At 34.8% G+C, this 16,387-nt stretch overlaps 2 protein-coding genes across 6 annotated transcripts; one reads left to right on the forward strand and one right to left on the reverse strand.

The window, feature by feature from the left end:
* The first annotated feature begins 3,344 nt into the window (after window positions 1–3,344).
* Window positions 3,345–6,509, forward strand: LOC111781049 (aquaporin PIP2-2-like). Of its 5 annotated transcripts, none has more exons than XM_023661447.1 (6): window positions 3,345–3,646; window positions 4,572–4,696; window positions 4,881–5,528; window positions 5,608–5,903; window positions 5,986–6,126; window positions 6,218–6,509. In XM_023661447.1, exons 3-6 carry the CDS (start codon window positions 5,264–5,266, stop codon window positions 6,335–6,337), a joined length of 822 nt encoding a protein of 273 aa, XP_023517215.1. In that variant the 5' UTR covers window positions 3,345–3,646; window positions 4,572–4,696; window positions 4,881–5,263; the 3' UTR covers window positions 6,338–6,509. The 5 variants fall into 5 exon arrangements, with proteins under 5 accessions (XP_023517215.1, XP_023517216.1, XP_023517218.1 ...); XM_023661448.1 differs by having other exon boundaries at window positions 4,884–5,528; XM_023661450.1 differs by having other exon boundaries at window positions 5,262–5,528.
* Window positions 6,510–15,254: 8,745 nt separating this feature from the next.
* On the reverse strand, window positions 15,255–16,155 carry LOC111782290 (60S ribosomal protein L12-1). The gene has a single exon (XM_023663142.1). It carries the CDS (start codon window positions 16,026–16,028, stop codon window positions 15,528–15,530), a length of 501 nt encoding a protein of 166 aa, XP_023518910.1. The 5' UTR covers window positions 16,029–16,155; the 3' UTR covers window positions 15,255–15,527.
* Between the last annotated feature and the right edge of the window lie 232 nt (window positions 16,156–16,387).

Consider the following 16,387-nt stretch of genomic DNA (forward strand, 5'->3'; position numbering starts at 1 on the left):
TTGATATTGTAATTAAACCAAAAATTTAATTATAAAAAAATAAACATATAAGTAATATAATATTATATTAAATTAGCACAACGTGATGAGATTCTCACTTTTATGTACTTTATAAAATTAAAAAATTAGCTATTAACCATTTTCAATTATTTTTATTGGGGAAGTTTGGTTCTTAATTTTAAATAATTTATATTTTGTTTTCTAATAATATTATAATAAGTCATAATAAGCATAGCCCGTGAAACTAGCCTAGAATCTAACTGACACGTGGACAAATTTCAGCCACTAGTTTTTTTTCATCTTTTTTAATCACGCTGCACATGAATATTTATCACGGGAAAACTCTCTCTTTTTTATTTTATTTTATTTTTTAATTGTGTAATTACTTTAATAAATTATTTTAACTTTAAAATGTTATTTTATTAAAAAAAAAAAATAACCATAAATATATCCATATTCACAAAAATAGAATATCCAGCTTTTATGATTGCAAGGCTACAAAATATATTGTTTCTATCTTGAGAAGATTGAGTTCATGTGCTAAAGATACTCAAAAATAAATAAATAAATAAATAATAAGCTCATATGCGAGTTTTCCCATTATTTTTTTTTCCGTTACAGATTGGTATCAAAGTTAGACACGGGACAATGAGTCAGTGAGAACGAAACATTTCTTATAAAAGTGTGGAAACCGTGGGCTTGAGAGTCGTCCAAACAGTGAGACTTTTATTCGTCGTAATAAACATTTGTCTACATGTTTCGACTCGGTTGCATACTCCAATTGAATTAGGTATATAGTTCATATCGAACCCAATTGAAATAATGATATTTTATTTATAAATAATTTGGAAAATGTTATGTTTTAATATTAAAATTTAACAAATACCATGTTTTTTTCATAGAAAAATTTGATGGGAGGAGAAATTGAAGGAGAAGATGTGGGACCCAGGACGGTGGAATTATTGAGATTTGATTGGTCGGTTGCGTGACGCCAAAACCCACTGTGGGCCCACCGGTGGTAAATAGTTGGATACATTTGTCAACACTGTACCCCCTCCCTACCCCTCCCTTTTACTACCTAAACTATTTATTTATTTATTTATTTATTATTAATTACTAAATTATTAAAAAATAATTATTCTAATTTTTTAGTTTGGTGTTTAATATGGTCCTCACCTACGAAATTAAAAAAGTTTACAATATTTTATTAAAAATAAATTTTAATTTTAATATGATTTTGACTAAAAAAGAAACGAAACGTTTTTATTTTTATTTTTTATAAAAGTATACTTAATAAACGTATTTTAAAATCGTGAAGCTGACAGTGATACGTAATAGATCAAAACGAACCATACTATCCATACTATTAATGGTGGTTTTTGACTATTGCATTTATGGTAAAATATTCAAAATACAAATTTTACATTTAAAAAAAAATCCCCAAATATTTATGTGTAGCTATTGGGAAAATGAAACTATTATTAAAAAAATATAATTATGATTTTTTTTTTCAATATTTATGGTATGAAGATTTAATTTATTGCCAACAATTTATATTGTCTTCCAATACCAATAATTAGGGTTTTGATGATATTTTATTTCCAACTTATAGCCTTTGCCAAACCCTAATCATAATTGAGTAATTTAATTAATTAAAATATTTGTTTACTTTAACCTCCATGCTAAAATTCCATAAAAAAAATGTTTAATTTAGATTAAATATATTTATCGTCTTAAATTTTAAATTTTAAAAATGTTTAATATTCAAGAATCCAACACAAAAATGCAACTAATTTATGAGCGTTTTTTATTATTTAGAAATAAAAAAAAAATATTATTCAAATAAATCAATATTAAAATGAAATTTACGCGACATAAAAGTGTCTAAAAGTCAAAAGATAAATAATAATAGAATATTAAATTTTAAAGGATAGCCCTTAGACATAATAAATAATGAACATTCGATACATCAATTCATAGTTATGCTATAAATAAATAATAAAAAAAAAATCACTTTTCATTTTATTGAAAATTTTCAATAATGGGAATTCATGAATTTTGAATATTATTGTTATTCTAACACGTGGAAAATCAGTAGCCACTAATTTTTTTATTTACTATATGTTATTATTATTTTGTAAAAAAGAGTGACAGCTATTTTCTTAAATATGACAATTTTTTTTTTTTTTTTTATCGAGGGGAAAGGAAAAATGAAAATTGGATTCCAAAATTCGGGTTTTTGTCTTTTAGGGAAATGGGGGAAACATAACGAGTGGCGTAGAGGTACCAAATTTTGAATTAAAAAAACATGTGGCGTAGAGTGATTGGTGGAAAGTAGAGGATGAGTGGGCCCCAGTTCCAGATGGACGGTGGTGGTTGATTTAATCATGAATGGTGATTGGTCGGTTCAATCATGCCTCACCGCCCTGTCGTTCACTCATGCGCACGTGACCGTAAACTCAGCCGCAATTCATCACCTACCGTTGCAACGGTAAAATGTAGAATTATTTGATTGTAAATTTCAAAAATCAATTATTAAATATTTTTATGCTGTGTAATAATCCTAAAAATAAAATAGGATTACAATCATATTTTCGAGTTGGTTGGATCAAAATGTCAACCTTTCGATATATTTTTATTTCAATTTTTTCAAAAATTCAAATCTCAATAGGTATAATTTAGGTTAGATAATTTAAATTGAACAAATTATTAGATAATATAATTACCCTTTCATACAAAATATATATATATATATATATATATATATATATATATATATATATATATATATATATATATTATTCTGAAAGATACAACGAACTAGATCAGAGAAAAAAAAAATGGACAGATAAGGCAGTCAAGCTACCTACACGTGTCCGGTCCCCACGTTTTTTTTATGGGTTAAATAATACAAAACACTCTCAAAATTGCGTTATATTTCAAATGCGTCCAATTTTTTTTTATTTAAAGTCATAAATTTTAAAATGCCAACCATTAAATTGATAGATGAAAATCGATATATTTACAATATTTATGTAAATTGTTTGATATGAATAGATATTATCATAATTTTATTAATACAATTTTTAAAATTCTAATAAATACGTTTTAAATAAATATTATTTGGTTAAAAAAAAAAAAGAAATTAGGACATCCAACAGCCACCGCCCATCAAAGGACGAACACAAGATGCACCGACGCATCCCAATAATTTCATGCAAAGATAACTTTTTTTTTTTTAAATTTTTTTTTCTACGAGCAATAAATTAGCGACACGTGGATGATTCACAACCGTGAATAATCGATTAGCGGGTCTCATCCGGAGAAGAAGCTTCTAGAGGATTAATGCCATGGAAGCGCGGCATGATCCTTCCTCCTCCTCCTCCTTTACTGCACCGCCGATTTCCGGTGAGTTTATTGCTGTGTTCGGGTGGCATTTGCGGGTGTGCATTGGTGAAATGGTTCCAGAAGGGTGATTCCGATGAGTACGGCGGCGGAGCTAATTCCCTCGCCCATGGTTACAGCGCCGGCACTCAATGTCATCTCCGCCATTGAGGGAGGGAGAGACGGTCGGTTTGTGAAGGAATCATCGCCGGAATTAAGGGCTCCGCCACCAAATAGGAGGAATTGAGTTCGAGTTTGGCAGGTGAGTTATTGACAAATATATTTATGTTGTTAATCTGATGATTAGGTTCCTTAGCTAATCTTAATTATGAACTATTAGAGATTTGTCAGCTAATTTCTCGAACAATTTTTAGTGATTGAGCAAGAACTTTTAATTCTATAAGCATTTCTTAGTGTCTTAGTTTTGAGGTCATTTTCATTTGAATATGCTAATGGTTCACTTACATACACTTTCTTTATTCGGGTATCACATGTCTATCAATTTCCACCTTAGTTCATCCCTAAATCACATCTTATAAGGAGAGGTACCGCTCTAATACCATTTGTGACAACTCATGTTAATGACCCAGATCCACCGCTAGCAGATATTGTCCTCTTTGGGTTTTCCCTTCCGGGCTTCCCCTCAAGGCTATAGAACGGTCTACTAGGAGAAAAGGTTTCTACACCCTTATAAGTGGTGGTTTGTTATCCTCCCCAACTAATGTGGGTCATCACAATCCACTCCCCTTCGAGGCCCAGTGTCTGACACTCTATCCTTCCTCCAATCGATGTGGGACCACCTCCCTTTGAGGCCCAGCGTCCTTACTGGCACACCACCTCGTGTCTACCCCCATTCGAGAAACAGCGATAAGGTAGGGGAAGGTTTCCATACCCTTATAAGTGGTGGTTTGTTCTCCTCCCCAACCAATGTGGGTCATCACACCATGCCCCTATATTCGTCGCTTATAAGAGAATATTATTCTCACAGACTAACACGAGTCTTTTCAACATGTTTTGTCTTCACTCGCATGCTCTTTAAGAAAATTCCCAAGAGGTCACCAACATAAATTAGGAAGTTCTTAGGATCGAATGACCAAAAAGAAAGATACACAATAACTTTTAATTCTTTTAAGTCTTTCTTTAGTTATAATATCTTCAAAATTGCTCTCATTTGAATATGGTATCAGCTCACTCATGCTTCACGTGATCTTCACGTGAAGCTCGAAGGCAAGCCGAAGACACAAAGCAAGCTCATTGTGAAGCTTGTGGGCAAGCCCAAGACGCCAAGCAACCTCATGCTAAAGGCCATAAAGTAAGGACGTAGCTTCTCTACTTGTACAAAACTTATAGTTATAGCAAATTGTAGAGTCAGGCAAACACCATAGTAGCATCCTACATCCTCTGTTTTTCAACACAAATCTGCTACCCTTTTAGCTAAATAACGAGTATGCAAATCAGCTAATTCATTACTCATTCAAACTTACCATATCTAAAAGTAGGTGAGGAGGCAGAAGAATTGCTATGAACAATTTAATGTGTGGGATCCAACATGCCTCTACTTTAAATGCCTAGAAATGGGTAGCCACGCATTTATTAGCTTCAACTAAACTCTCTGAATTCTGCTTCCATGGCTACCTCTTTCTTGGTCGATCCACTCTGTTTCGAGTAAAGCGCTTACAGAGCTTGAAGAAGATGAACTTAGCGTACTGAGCTGGTCATTGACAATGGCATTAAATACCCAAACAGAGTACAGAGGAAATAAATTACAAACCTTGACAGCTTTCTACCATCTCCTTTAAATATATCTCTGCTTCAATCTCTGCCCTCCATTGTTGCTCCTCTGTTTTCAAGCTCTAATTGCTCGATCATTTTCGTAGCAATGTCGGCCGCCAAGGACTACCAAGACCCGCCTCCGACCCCATTGATCGACGTTGAGGAGTTTACTCAGTGGTCATTTTACAGAGCCATTATCGCTGAGTTCGTCGCCACGCTTCTGTTCTTGTACATTCTTGTTCTCACTGTGATTGGATCTTCCAAGTTGTTGGACACTGAAAGCCCCTGCGGTGGGGTTGGCGTTTTGGGTATTGCCTGGGCTGTCGGTGGCATGATCTTCGTCCTTGTTTACTGTACCGCTGGAATTTCTGGTGAGTTTATTGCTCTGTTTTTCTCTGTTTCTCTCTGTTTTTTGAAAAAGGATTACCCTGTTTGTGTTGAACTGTGTAGGAGGGCATATTAACCCGGCCGTGACGTTCGGGCTGTTATTGGCTCGAAAAATCTCTCTAATCAGAGCTGTTCTTTACATTATGGCTCAATGTTTGGGGGCCATTTGTGGGTGTGGGTTAGCTAAATCGTTTCAGAAGGGTTATTACGTTCGGTACAAAGGTGGAGCCAATATGCTCTCCGATGAGTACAGCATCGGCACCGGCTTAGCCGCAGAAATCATCGGAACTTTTGTTCTTGTTTACACTGTCTTCTCCGCCACTGACCCCAAGAGAAACGCTAGAGATTCTCACGTCCCTGTAAGTTTATTCAATGCCCCAAATTGGGTTCAGCTTTGAGGCTCATTTTAGAATTAATCTTTGTTTAAACTCAAAATCGAAGGTTTTGGCGCCACTCCCAATTGGGTTCGCAGTGTTTATGGTTCATTTAGCCACCATTCCGATCACCGGCACCGGCATAAACCCAGCTCGAAGCTTAGGAGCTGCAGTGATCTATAACGAAGCTGAAGCCTGGGATCACCATGTAACTTCTTCCCCCATTTTCTTTTAAGCTTTTGGATCTTTGTTTCACAGATCAAGAAATTAAAGCCTTTTTCTTTTCAACTTTTGAACAGTGGATCTTTTGGGTTGGGCCCTTCATTGGAGCTGCCATTGCTGCCATTTATCATCAAGTCATAATAAGAGCAGGGGCAGTCAAAGCACTGGGCTCGTTCAGAAGTTCCTCCGCCGTATAAATCTTATCCAGATCGCCATTATATGAGCTCTCTTCCCAATTGCTCTGTTTATTGTTCTTTTCCTCTGTTTTCCTCTGCCATTTATGTAATTCTGACTTCGCTTTCGTTTTCGTGCTAAATTAATCAAGTGGGTCAAGTTTATGCTTAATGATCATTATGCCATTAGAATTTACATACGTCTTTTCATACATAGCTTAAGACATTCATACTCGATCAAGATGCCATAAAAAACAGGGCAAAAAACAGGGCAAAAACAGAGCAAAAAAGAAGAGAGTTTCATAGCTATGGCTGTATAGCTTCATTTGTTTCTTCAAGTTCTTCGTCTTCTTTAATGGTGTCCAAGCGAGGAGAGTGAGGAGGCTTGATGGGAAAAGCAAAGAAAGGAGGTGCCTTTTCAACCCATTTTTGCAGAGCTCTAAGCTTGGTTGCCATGAAGCCTAGTGATGACTGATTTGCAGGGCGAAGTTGCAGAGATGGAGGAGGAAGATGAGTGATTTGGGGTTGAGATGGGAAATGATTAATGGGTTCAGTTTTTATAAGGCTGATACCGACACCGAGTGAGTGATCCTACGAAGAAAGCACCAAAAAGAGTCATTATTTATGTGGTTAATTGAATTAGAGCATGTGAAGCATACCCATGATTCTGTTCCTTTTTCGTCCTCTAATGGCCTTAATTTCCATTAAAACATTGTATCATGGTTGTGTGTAGTATATAGTATTTGGAGTGGTTGAGTATAGTTCTTTATGTGGAATGAACATGTCCTGTCTCAAATATAAATATTAAAGACGTGACTTAGTGCTAAAGACTGACTTTAAAAAAATCAATTTTTATCTACTTAACCTTTAATTGAAAAAGGTGCTACGCTCTGCAAATTTTACTATCAGATAAATTTTCATATTCATAAGATAATGTATTTTCATATAAGTATTTGTCCCGAACCGAATGAAAAATTCATGTTTAAATTGACGATAAAGAGAAAGTAGGGAGAGATTTCTCCATATTAACTAAATGGGACAAGAGATGCCATAAGAAGATTATATTCTCTCCCACCTTGATATGAATGCAGCAAAATTTACTACCAAATCTAATTCCTACCAGAAGTTCACTTTGATCCCACGAAAATAAATGAAAAAATTTGCAAAAATAGAAAATAGTGGAAATTGAAATTAGTAGATTTAAGAACGGGCTTGGTGGCTTAGGTTGTTGTGGCTTGGGCTATTACAAATTATATTAGAGCCAGACACTAGGCCTCAGGCTTTGAAGGAGTGGATTGTGAGATTCTACATAGTTGGAAACGACAACGATTGGAGATTGTGAGATTCTACATAGTTGGAGACGACAACGATTGGGGACTGTGAGATCCCACATAGTTGGAGACAAAAACGATTGGGGATTGTGAGATCCCACATAGTTGGGAGACAAAAACGATTGGGGATTGTGAGATCCCACATAGTTGGGAGACAAAAACGATTGGGGATTGTGAGATCCCACATAGTTAGAGACGAGAACGAAGCATTTTTTTTTATAAAGTGTGAAAACCTTTCTCCAATAAAGGTGTCATAAAACTTTGAGGGAAAGTCTGAGAAGGAAACAAACAAAGACAATATTTGTTAGCTGTGGACTATTTGTTAGTTGTGGACTTAGAACAAGATTCATTTTGTATCGTATCTAAGGGATTCCTAGGTTCGGGTTGAAGGAGCAATGTCACTCTCATTATCAAATCGACTACTATATTTTTCTGTCCGTGAGGATTCCAATCCCAATAGAGCGCCTTCTACTTCTAATAGGTGGAGAAGTTGAAAGAGAACAATATTTGTTAGCAGTGTACTTGCATTTGATATTTTTAAATGCGATGAATGTAGGGTGGATTTAAATTCAATCTCTAAATTCAATCTCTAATGTAAAAAAAAAATGCTTGAATCCCAATCTTTTTGGTGGTTGAATAAAATGGATGCAAATAAAAATGAAAAGAAATCTATAATTTGTAGATTAAGATAGTGATCATCTCCATTACATAAACAATGGAGGTAGTTTTGAGGAACAAATTAGCTCCCAACATCTGTCCGACCCTTCAAACAAAACAACCAATTCTCCGACAAGAAACATTGTTACAAACCGGAATCATTGGCATCCACAAAACGAAGAAGACTCAAGTTTGTTCTTTGGAGCCATTGATGTGGCGTGAGGATGATCTCCGACGACGACGACAACAACCTGGTTGGTTGGTTGGTTGGTTTTATTCATGAATCTTCATCGTAGTCCTCGGGAGTTTCTTCTGTGATGGGGTCCAATGAAGGAACTGTGGAAGGTTTGTTCGGAGAAATGATGGGAGATGGAGCAACCTCCATCCAATGCCTCAAGTTTCTCACTTGCTTCCCCATTTTGATGAACAATGATCAAATTTATTTGCAAGTTTTGGTTTTTTTTTATCGATTTTGTTTTGTTTTGTTTTGTTTTTGTGTATTAGAAAGAGAGATAAAGAGGTTTATATAGTGATATACCCATAAATGAAAGGGAAAGAGAAGTGGAAGAACGATTGGATGGGAGTGAAAGTCTCAAATCTTTCAAATTGGAACAACAACCTTAAATTGGGTTTTACTATTTTTTAGGTTTTGGATGCTCCTTTTGAACCTCCATCTTAAAATCAATTTAAACCAATCATCTCTTATACGATGTCACACAAGATTACTTGGTTTAGTGTATAGGAAAGTTGGTTGTGTTGCAGACTATTGAACGAACATGCACTCGGATGCCATGTGTGTGACAAACCTAGCTCAAGGTTCGACATAGCCACAAAACTGGGCAAAAAATATATATGAGACTTGAATTTTTCTTAAGGCTGGTTGTGAGTATCAAGATCACGACGCTGCACGATTGAAAAAGTACGACCGTGACACTCAACATGCCCCTTGAGATGGTACCAGGGGTCAAATCCCAAATTTTTTTATTTTGAATTGAATATCTTTTTGGACCCTCATGGGCTCCGATACCTGAAGTTTCATCTTATAGCCAATCGACAAAGAAAAAGTAACCCAATATATCTTTCAAAGATTGCGAGGTTTTTTCATCTTTCAATACGAGATACTCAGCATTAACTAGATATCCTATCAAATTCTCTGACGAGATAAGTTTAAGTTGAGTATTTGATTCAATTTTACATGGAGCCAGCATCAAATAAGTTCATAAACGAAGCTAAAATGGGATGAAAACAAAACTAGAAAACTTGAAGAACAGAAGAACAATTAGAAGAAAAGGGATATGGAAGAACTCAACCAATATATATTATGGGATATGGAAAGTGGATGCTTTGCTCACTTGTATTGATCAAAGTGTTATCAATTAGTGGAGGATCTTACTCGGAGAGCACCAAAATGAATGCCCCTTTCGGCCTAAAACTCCTTTTGGCTTATTACGAACACTAATGATATCGTAAACAAATCACACTTCAAACTAAATTTTTGAAAAGAATCGATAGTCACTATCTATACTAACAAAATACAATGTTGGGCGATCTCTATGAGACGTTTGAGTTTTTCTTAGCCATAGGTATCATCCGATCAATATGGGTATCAATTTCAAATTGAAATCAGCCAAAAAGTAAGACTTTGGAAATGGAGGCTTGTTCTTAATTAAGAAAGCATGTGAAAAACACAGAAGATGTTGTATTGAATGAAATGACCTTCCAACCAATAGGCACCACCACCACGTCCTCATGTTTTGATCTTTATTTATTGTATTGGAGGAAGAAAGATACCATCTTTTTTGTGTGGGAAGTGACATATTTGCTTTCGAGTTTGACCAAATTTGGGAGTTTGTTGGGTTGAATTCCGAGCTTTTGAGTTGGTTGAGTTGGCTACCTGAATCGAATAGTGTATAATCTAACCATGACAAGTTGTTCAAATTTTCTTTTTTTTTAAAAAAACTTATCGTATCTACTGTACATGTCATATTAATAACTAAAATCTCATAAAACTCAAATATCAAACGTTCATAAGTTTGAATTGTTCAAATTATTGAGTCATTTGAATGCCGGTAAACAAAGACAGAGAAATAAATTATCATAAAATGTAAAACTAACGCGTTCATGATTTTGAATATAAAACAATTTTAATCATTCTCAGAGAAAATGATAGAAATCATAATAATCTGTTTCTCACTACAATAAATAATAGATATGACAGCTCACGAAAAACATTATGTAAATCATTAATAGCGTTTTTCTTGAGTTTTGACGGTCGATATTATTAAAAGTCCGAAATTTTTTGGTTTTTTTTTATAATTATAATAGAATATGACGTCCCTTTTATAACTGTCTTTTTATTAAATTTATAATATATTAATAGACTTTGTGGGTTCATGTCAATTTTTTAAGGGTCAACAAAAACAATTAAGATGAAATTCTCAATACACAATATTGGTATGAACACAACTGGACACAAATATGAACACGAACACGAAAATAATGACAAATAATTTTAGAATAAAGATTAAAGATTTAGATTTGTAGAGACGGTTAAAGATATTTAGCATTACATTACAGTTTAGTTTATCATAAGTATCATATTTGAACTTTTATTACAGGTAAATATTTTGGGTATATTTCCATTTCACCTTATTTACGTGTTAAAAGCTTAAAGCTAAGAAAAAGAAGATAATTGTGCACTAAAACTTCAACCCAACAAAAAAGGAAGGTCTAGGATGTCTTGAAGTGGCTCCTAGATCTTCACGAACATGTTCTTGATCTTCTGAAATGGTGTCCAAACGAGGAGAAGAAGAAGCCTTTGACGGATAAACAATCAAGTGCGGAGCTTTCTCGATCCAGCTCCGAAAAGCTTTGACTTTCTTAGCTGTCGGCATCGTCATCGAACAAATCGACCAAAGCTCAGGAGGAGAGAGAAAGAAGAAGAGATGAAAAGAGAGGTTTTGTGTGATGATGAAGAAGATGAAGGGAAGGCATCAAATATTTATAGACACAAAATTGGTTGTTGTTTTTGAATATTATGGTCTTAGTTTAATAATAATGTCAGCACGTTGAAATTTCTCACAAATCCGTTGACTATTCCCACGACCAGAGAGAGTTAAAAGACATGTATTTTGACTTTTATTTTACATTTTAAATACTCGAACGTACATATGTCTAGAAGCACGAGCGGGTCGAATAGAGAAATTTTCTCAGTTCCGACCTCTTATTTCGTTCACCATTTATTTTTGTGAGGATTGGAGTAACAATTCTGAGCCGGGATTCCCAACGTTAATTTTCTTTTTTCTATATAAATGATTTCTATTTTTCAATATAATTTTTATTAAAAATGTAAAACATCGTAATAAAATTTAAAAATAATCTAAGAACAAAAATATAATATAATATATTCAAAATTTGATATTAAAACATATTTTGTTTTAGTAAATAAATATATGTTATATAATATATAATAGATTAGTTTTGTACTTTACGGTGGGACTAAATACAGCCTTATCACGACCCTATTTAGCCAACAGGGAGAAATCTCTCTCCTATGTCTCCTCCTTTCTATGTTTAACTAAGACTCTCCACCCCGTTTGGAGTGGGTTAGTAGAAATCTCTAGTTAGAAGATTTGAAACTTTAACCGAGAGATCATATTTTATGTCTGATAAAGTTAGTAACCACGGAATAGTAAACTTTGACTTAGATTAGTATTACTTGTTTTTGGTCAACTTTCACCTATCATATTATATTGGTTATTTATAGTTATTTTTTGTTATTTTTTTTTCTTTTTCAATAGGTTGGAAATAAATGGTATGTTCTATTGAAAATGGAGTTTCTACCGCATTATATTTTTATTAATCTCTTTTGACTTTATATGATTATTAATTTTGACTTTTTGACCAACATTGAAATAATTGTATTAAAAAAAAATATTTGATGAATATATGAATATATTTAATTGTAAAATGTCATACTTTCATATACCTTTTCAAACATCTTCTTATATTTTTCTTCATTTTAATAAATTATCTCATAAATATTAAAAATAAAAAGAATTTCGAATTCACCCAACTGGACCAGGGAAGAATGGTCTTAGTTGAATTCCCAAAAATTAATTTATCAAAATTAAGCAATTGAACCCGTCAAAACTAATTGGTTTGGAAGTTTCTAGGACGTGATGACTATAATCTCTCACAAGTTGAGCTTCTTGGATTACAAAATTAACTTATATCAAGTAGATACAACTTTTTACCACTACGCTTAGTTATAGAATATGGAGATTCTCCCTGGTCGAATTCGACACCTACCTTTTCTGTCGAACCCTCTAACACAGAGGACCATGTGGTTATTTGTGTTGACGGTGCTATCTTAATTGATGAATTGGGTAGATCTTCCTATTTTTGCAAATCTTCTTTCTCTACATAGAATGAGTAAGGATTACCCGTCTCAACTATGATAACGACCACGAAAGCTTTTTCATCTCCGTCTTCACCATCTCTTCACGAGCTATACAAAGGTTGACTATGTCAAGAATGTCTCGAGAGATTTAGCAAAAACATAGAAATTATTTTAACATTTTACGAACCGTTTGATTTCCATTTCTCATTAAAAAAAAATGGTGAAAGAAACAGAGAGGATCAAAGGAGGGAAGATTCATGGAGTATGTTGAAATCTTTTGAACTATATTGCTTATTCTTATTGTAGTACCTCCAAATACACTTCAATAAGAAACAACAGCGAATGGATTAAACAGAAACAAGTAAGAATGAAGCTCACTGGACAAAGAAAACCCATTAACGAGGCTCAAATTTTAGACTGAACAGTCCTTTCACTTCTGCAAATTAGAATTCTAAGAAGGGATGGAAGAGAGTTAGTGGGAGAGATGGTTAGGAGGGTTCTGCCATTGCAATCCTCTGTTTCTTCTTCCTCTGTAATGGTCTCCAAAGCAGGGGAGAGAGATGGTCTGTTTGGAAGAACAAACAGAGTTGGTGACCTTTCCAAAATTTGAAGCTTTTCTGCCATTGTTTCACAGTTGATCAGCCAAAGGGAGGTTTGTTCTGAGAGTAAGTGAAGAGATGGATGAAGATGAGGAGGATTAGGGGAGTGGAGTTGTTCCTTATAAAAGGATTCAAACCGTGTTGGTCAACAAACCAAGCCACGTAGAAAGTGAATGAATACTTACGCCATCGCTTTCGTTGCATGTGAAAACGATGAAGTTATTTTCCACATACACACGTGAAAAAGCATAATAAAAAAAGGGACCTTTTTCCAATCATCTTTGGACTTCTTTTGTTCTATTATGCTTCCTTCTCTTTAGACTAGGGAGTCAAATCAGCGTTTTAGAACAGAGATGCAAAAGGATTCATACGAGAAAAGTAACTAACGAAAGAAAAGTAGCTCGCTCATGTTCTAAGCCATTAGAGTTTATAGGAAATGAAGAGAAATTGGAAGGTTGGAAAGTTTTCTATTTTATTTGAATTTTCATCCCATGATTGTAACACCTAATTCAAATCCTGATTTGATAGCTTCAACATTCTATTAATCTTCTATGATATAGTTACCGTACTTAATCATTCAACATAGAATTCAAGCAAAACACGCTTAATTTAAAGACATTTTAATCCTTTGAACTATTTCATGATCATTCTCGCTTCCAAGTTTTGGATTAGATTTCAAAAGCTTTAAATAGTATCAAGAAGAAAGAAATACTAAATTGGTTAAGAGAGTTAATGGAAGAAGTGTTCTAACTAGTTGATTGTTCATACTTGCAACAAAAAATTGAAAGTGTTCTCCAAAGGCTGAAAGCGCCATACAGCTATAACGCAGAACCTTGAAATTCAGATATGGACAGGTATACTACAGATATTTGAACAACTACATATTAAGGAAAACACTAAAAGAAATAATGGCAGCAAACAGACATACTGATAACCATTGATATTCACCTAATATAATTGAGATAACCATTGATATTTATAAGACTTAATTGTCCAAAATGCAGCAAATCAATAGTTCCTAAAGAACAAGATGTTTTCTGAAAATGGTTCTTGGCAAACCGATACAAATCATCAGATCACGACGTAATTCGGCGAATACCAAATTATGAAATGTGTACCCCTGGGAGCGGCTAAACATTCAAGACCAACGGGCAAACAAACAACACAAACAACACAAACACAATCAACATCGTCTATTGAGAAAAGAACTAATCTCACCCAAACATACATAAACAGTAAATCAGTGTTTCACATATTCATCATAGCAAGCAGCCCCAGTTTCAATACAAGGACTGAGTAATTAGAAGTTCACCAACTCTACAACAGCGCAAAAAGTAAGACAGAAAAGTGAGTTTTTTTTTGTAATAAGCTTCTCAAATGAGTAAACACATAAGCACTTCAAAAAATTTACCTCGTTCAAGAAAAGAGCTACTGGACGAGCCTGCAATGAGTATATATGACAAAAGAAAGGGATGAATGCGAAACATACATGCCACACACGTACAAATCAGACGACTAAGCAGCTGTTACGAGTCTACAGATCCTTACCATAAAATTATCTTTTAGTAAACAAATAAACTTTCTACATTTTACCCCATTTAGGAGAGCCTATAAAGCAATGGACACGCTCACCAGCACAATTCAACACGACTTTATAGACATCTATAAAAATAATCAAATGGGGTGCGATAATCCAGGACCAAACTTAGGAAGGTATAGCTAAATGAATCAAAAAGAATAAGGGCTCACGGATGTTACTGTCTACACTCGGCTGCGTATTTAAGAACAAACAGATCACCGAACACAATATACCTGGAATCTATTGTTTCTAAGAAAGAAATATTATGCTCAGAAGCATAACAAACAATCCATATAATGCTCAATTATAACGAGAACACTTATAAAAGATCAATGAACAACCATATAATGAAAAAATGGCAACTCTTCCAGACTGAAAATTAATGCCCTGCGCTTATAGATTAAAGAAGTAAAAAAAGGCTATTCTCAAAAAGTACAACCGGAAATGCAACGATTTGAATAAAAAACAGTCTAAAACTTCAGTTCAAAACGGAACCACAACGCTTCCATCCCCGAAACGAAGCAATATTTCCCACATTAAATAAATCATTGTATCCAGAGATAGTCATTTGAAGGCAATAAAAAGAAACACGTTTCAAATCCCAAAACTGAAACTACAAAGTAAGTTCCAATACGAAAAGTTACTCTCAATTCTGGGGAATTTCTACATCCCCATCAGTAATTTCCTGCTGCAAGTCCTTCGGGTCCTTACCATCGACCGTACAGCCAACAGAAACGCAAGTACCGAGGATCTCCTTGACGGTTCCACTGAGATCTTTAGCCATAGACCTGGGACTCATAACCCTAGCGATCTCAATCACATCATCAAGCGAGATGTTACCATTGTGCTTGATGTTCTTAGTCTTCTTACGGTCCCGCTCAGGCTCCTTGAGGGCCTTGATGACCAAAGCAGCAGCAGAGGGAACAACCGAGACCTTGGCTTGACGGTTCTGGACAGTAAGCTTAACAGTAACCCTAAGACCCTTCCATTCCTTAGCCGTCTCCTTAGCAATGTCCTCTCCGATCTTCTTTGGTGAGAGACCTAGAGGACCGATTTTAGGAGCGAGAGAACTGGCCGCTCCGACCTCACCTCCGGTGACTCGGACAAAAACATCGACAACCTGAGAAGGATCGAACTTGGGAGGCATAATTGAATAAGGGAAAGAGGCAGATTGGTTGCCTGAGTTCAGAGAGGGGACGGGCGGAGGCGGAGGCGAAGATACAAGATCGAAGGCAGAGTAAGGGTTTCAAAGAGCCTATAAAATCTAGGGTTTTACAGATTGCGTGGGAGTTGTGAAATTACTCATTTCTCCTCCCTTCTCACGGACTTTTTCTTGCCTTTTGGGCTTTTGGGCTTTTGGGCTTTTCGGCCCATTGGTCTTTCTCCCGACTTTCACATTCTATTCTGAAATTTATTTAAATATTTGAGGAAAAAAAAAACAATTTCTTATATTGACTTTTACTTCAAAATTTTGAATTTTAGTTAAAAAAAAAAATAGTTTTTAAA

Source organism: Cucurbita pepo, chromosome LG19 (genome assembly GCF_002806865.2).
Source record: "Cucurbita pepo subsp. pepo cultivar mu-cu-16 chromosome LG19, ASM280686v2, whole genome shotgun sequence".
Classification (NCBI taxonomy): Eukaryota; Viridiplantae; Streptophyta; class Magnoliopsida; order Cucurbitales; family Cucurbitaceae; genus Cucurbita; species Cucurbita pepo.

Coding starts and splice junctions, on each gene's coding strand:
- LOC111781049 (XM_023661447.1), top strand. CDS start 5,264: ATGTCGGCCGCCAAGGACTACCAAGACCCGCCTCCGACCCCATTGATC. Junction 5,529..5,607: donor CTGTACCGCTGGAATTTCTG/GTGAGTTTATTG, acceptor TGAACTGTGTAG/GAGGGCATATTAACCCGGCC. Junction 6,127..6,217: donor CTGAAGCCTGGGATCACCAT/GTAACTTCTTCC, acceptor ACTTTTGAACAG/TGGATCTTTTGGGTTGGGCC.
- LOC111782290 (XM_023663142.1), bottom strand. CDS start 16,028: ATGCCTCCCAAGTTCGATCCTTCTCAGGTTGTCGATGTTTTTGTCCGA.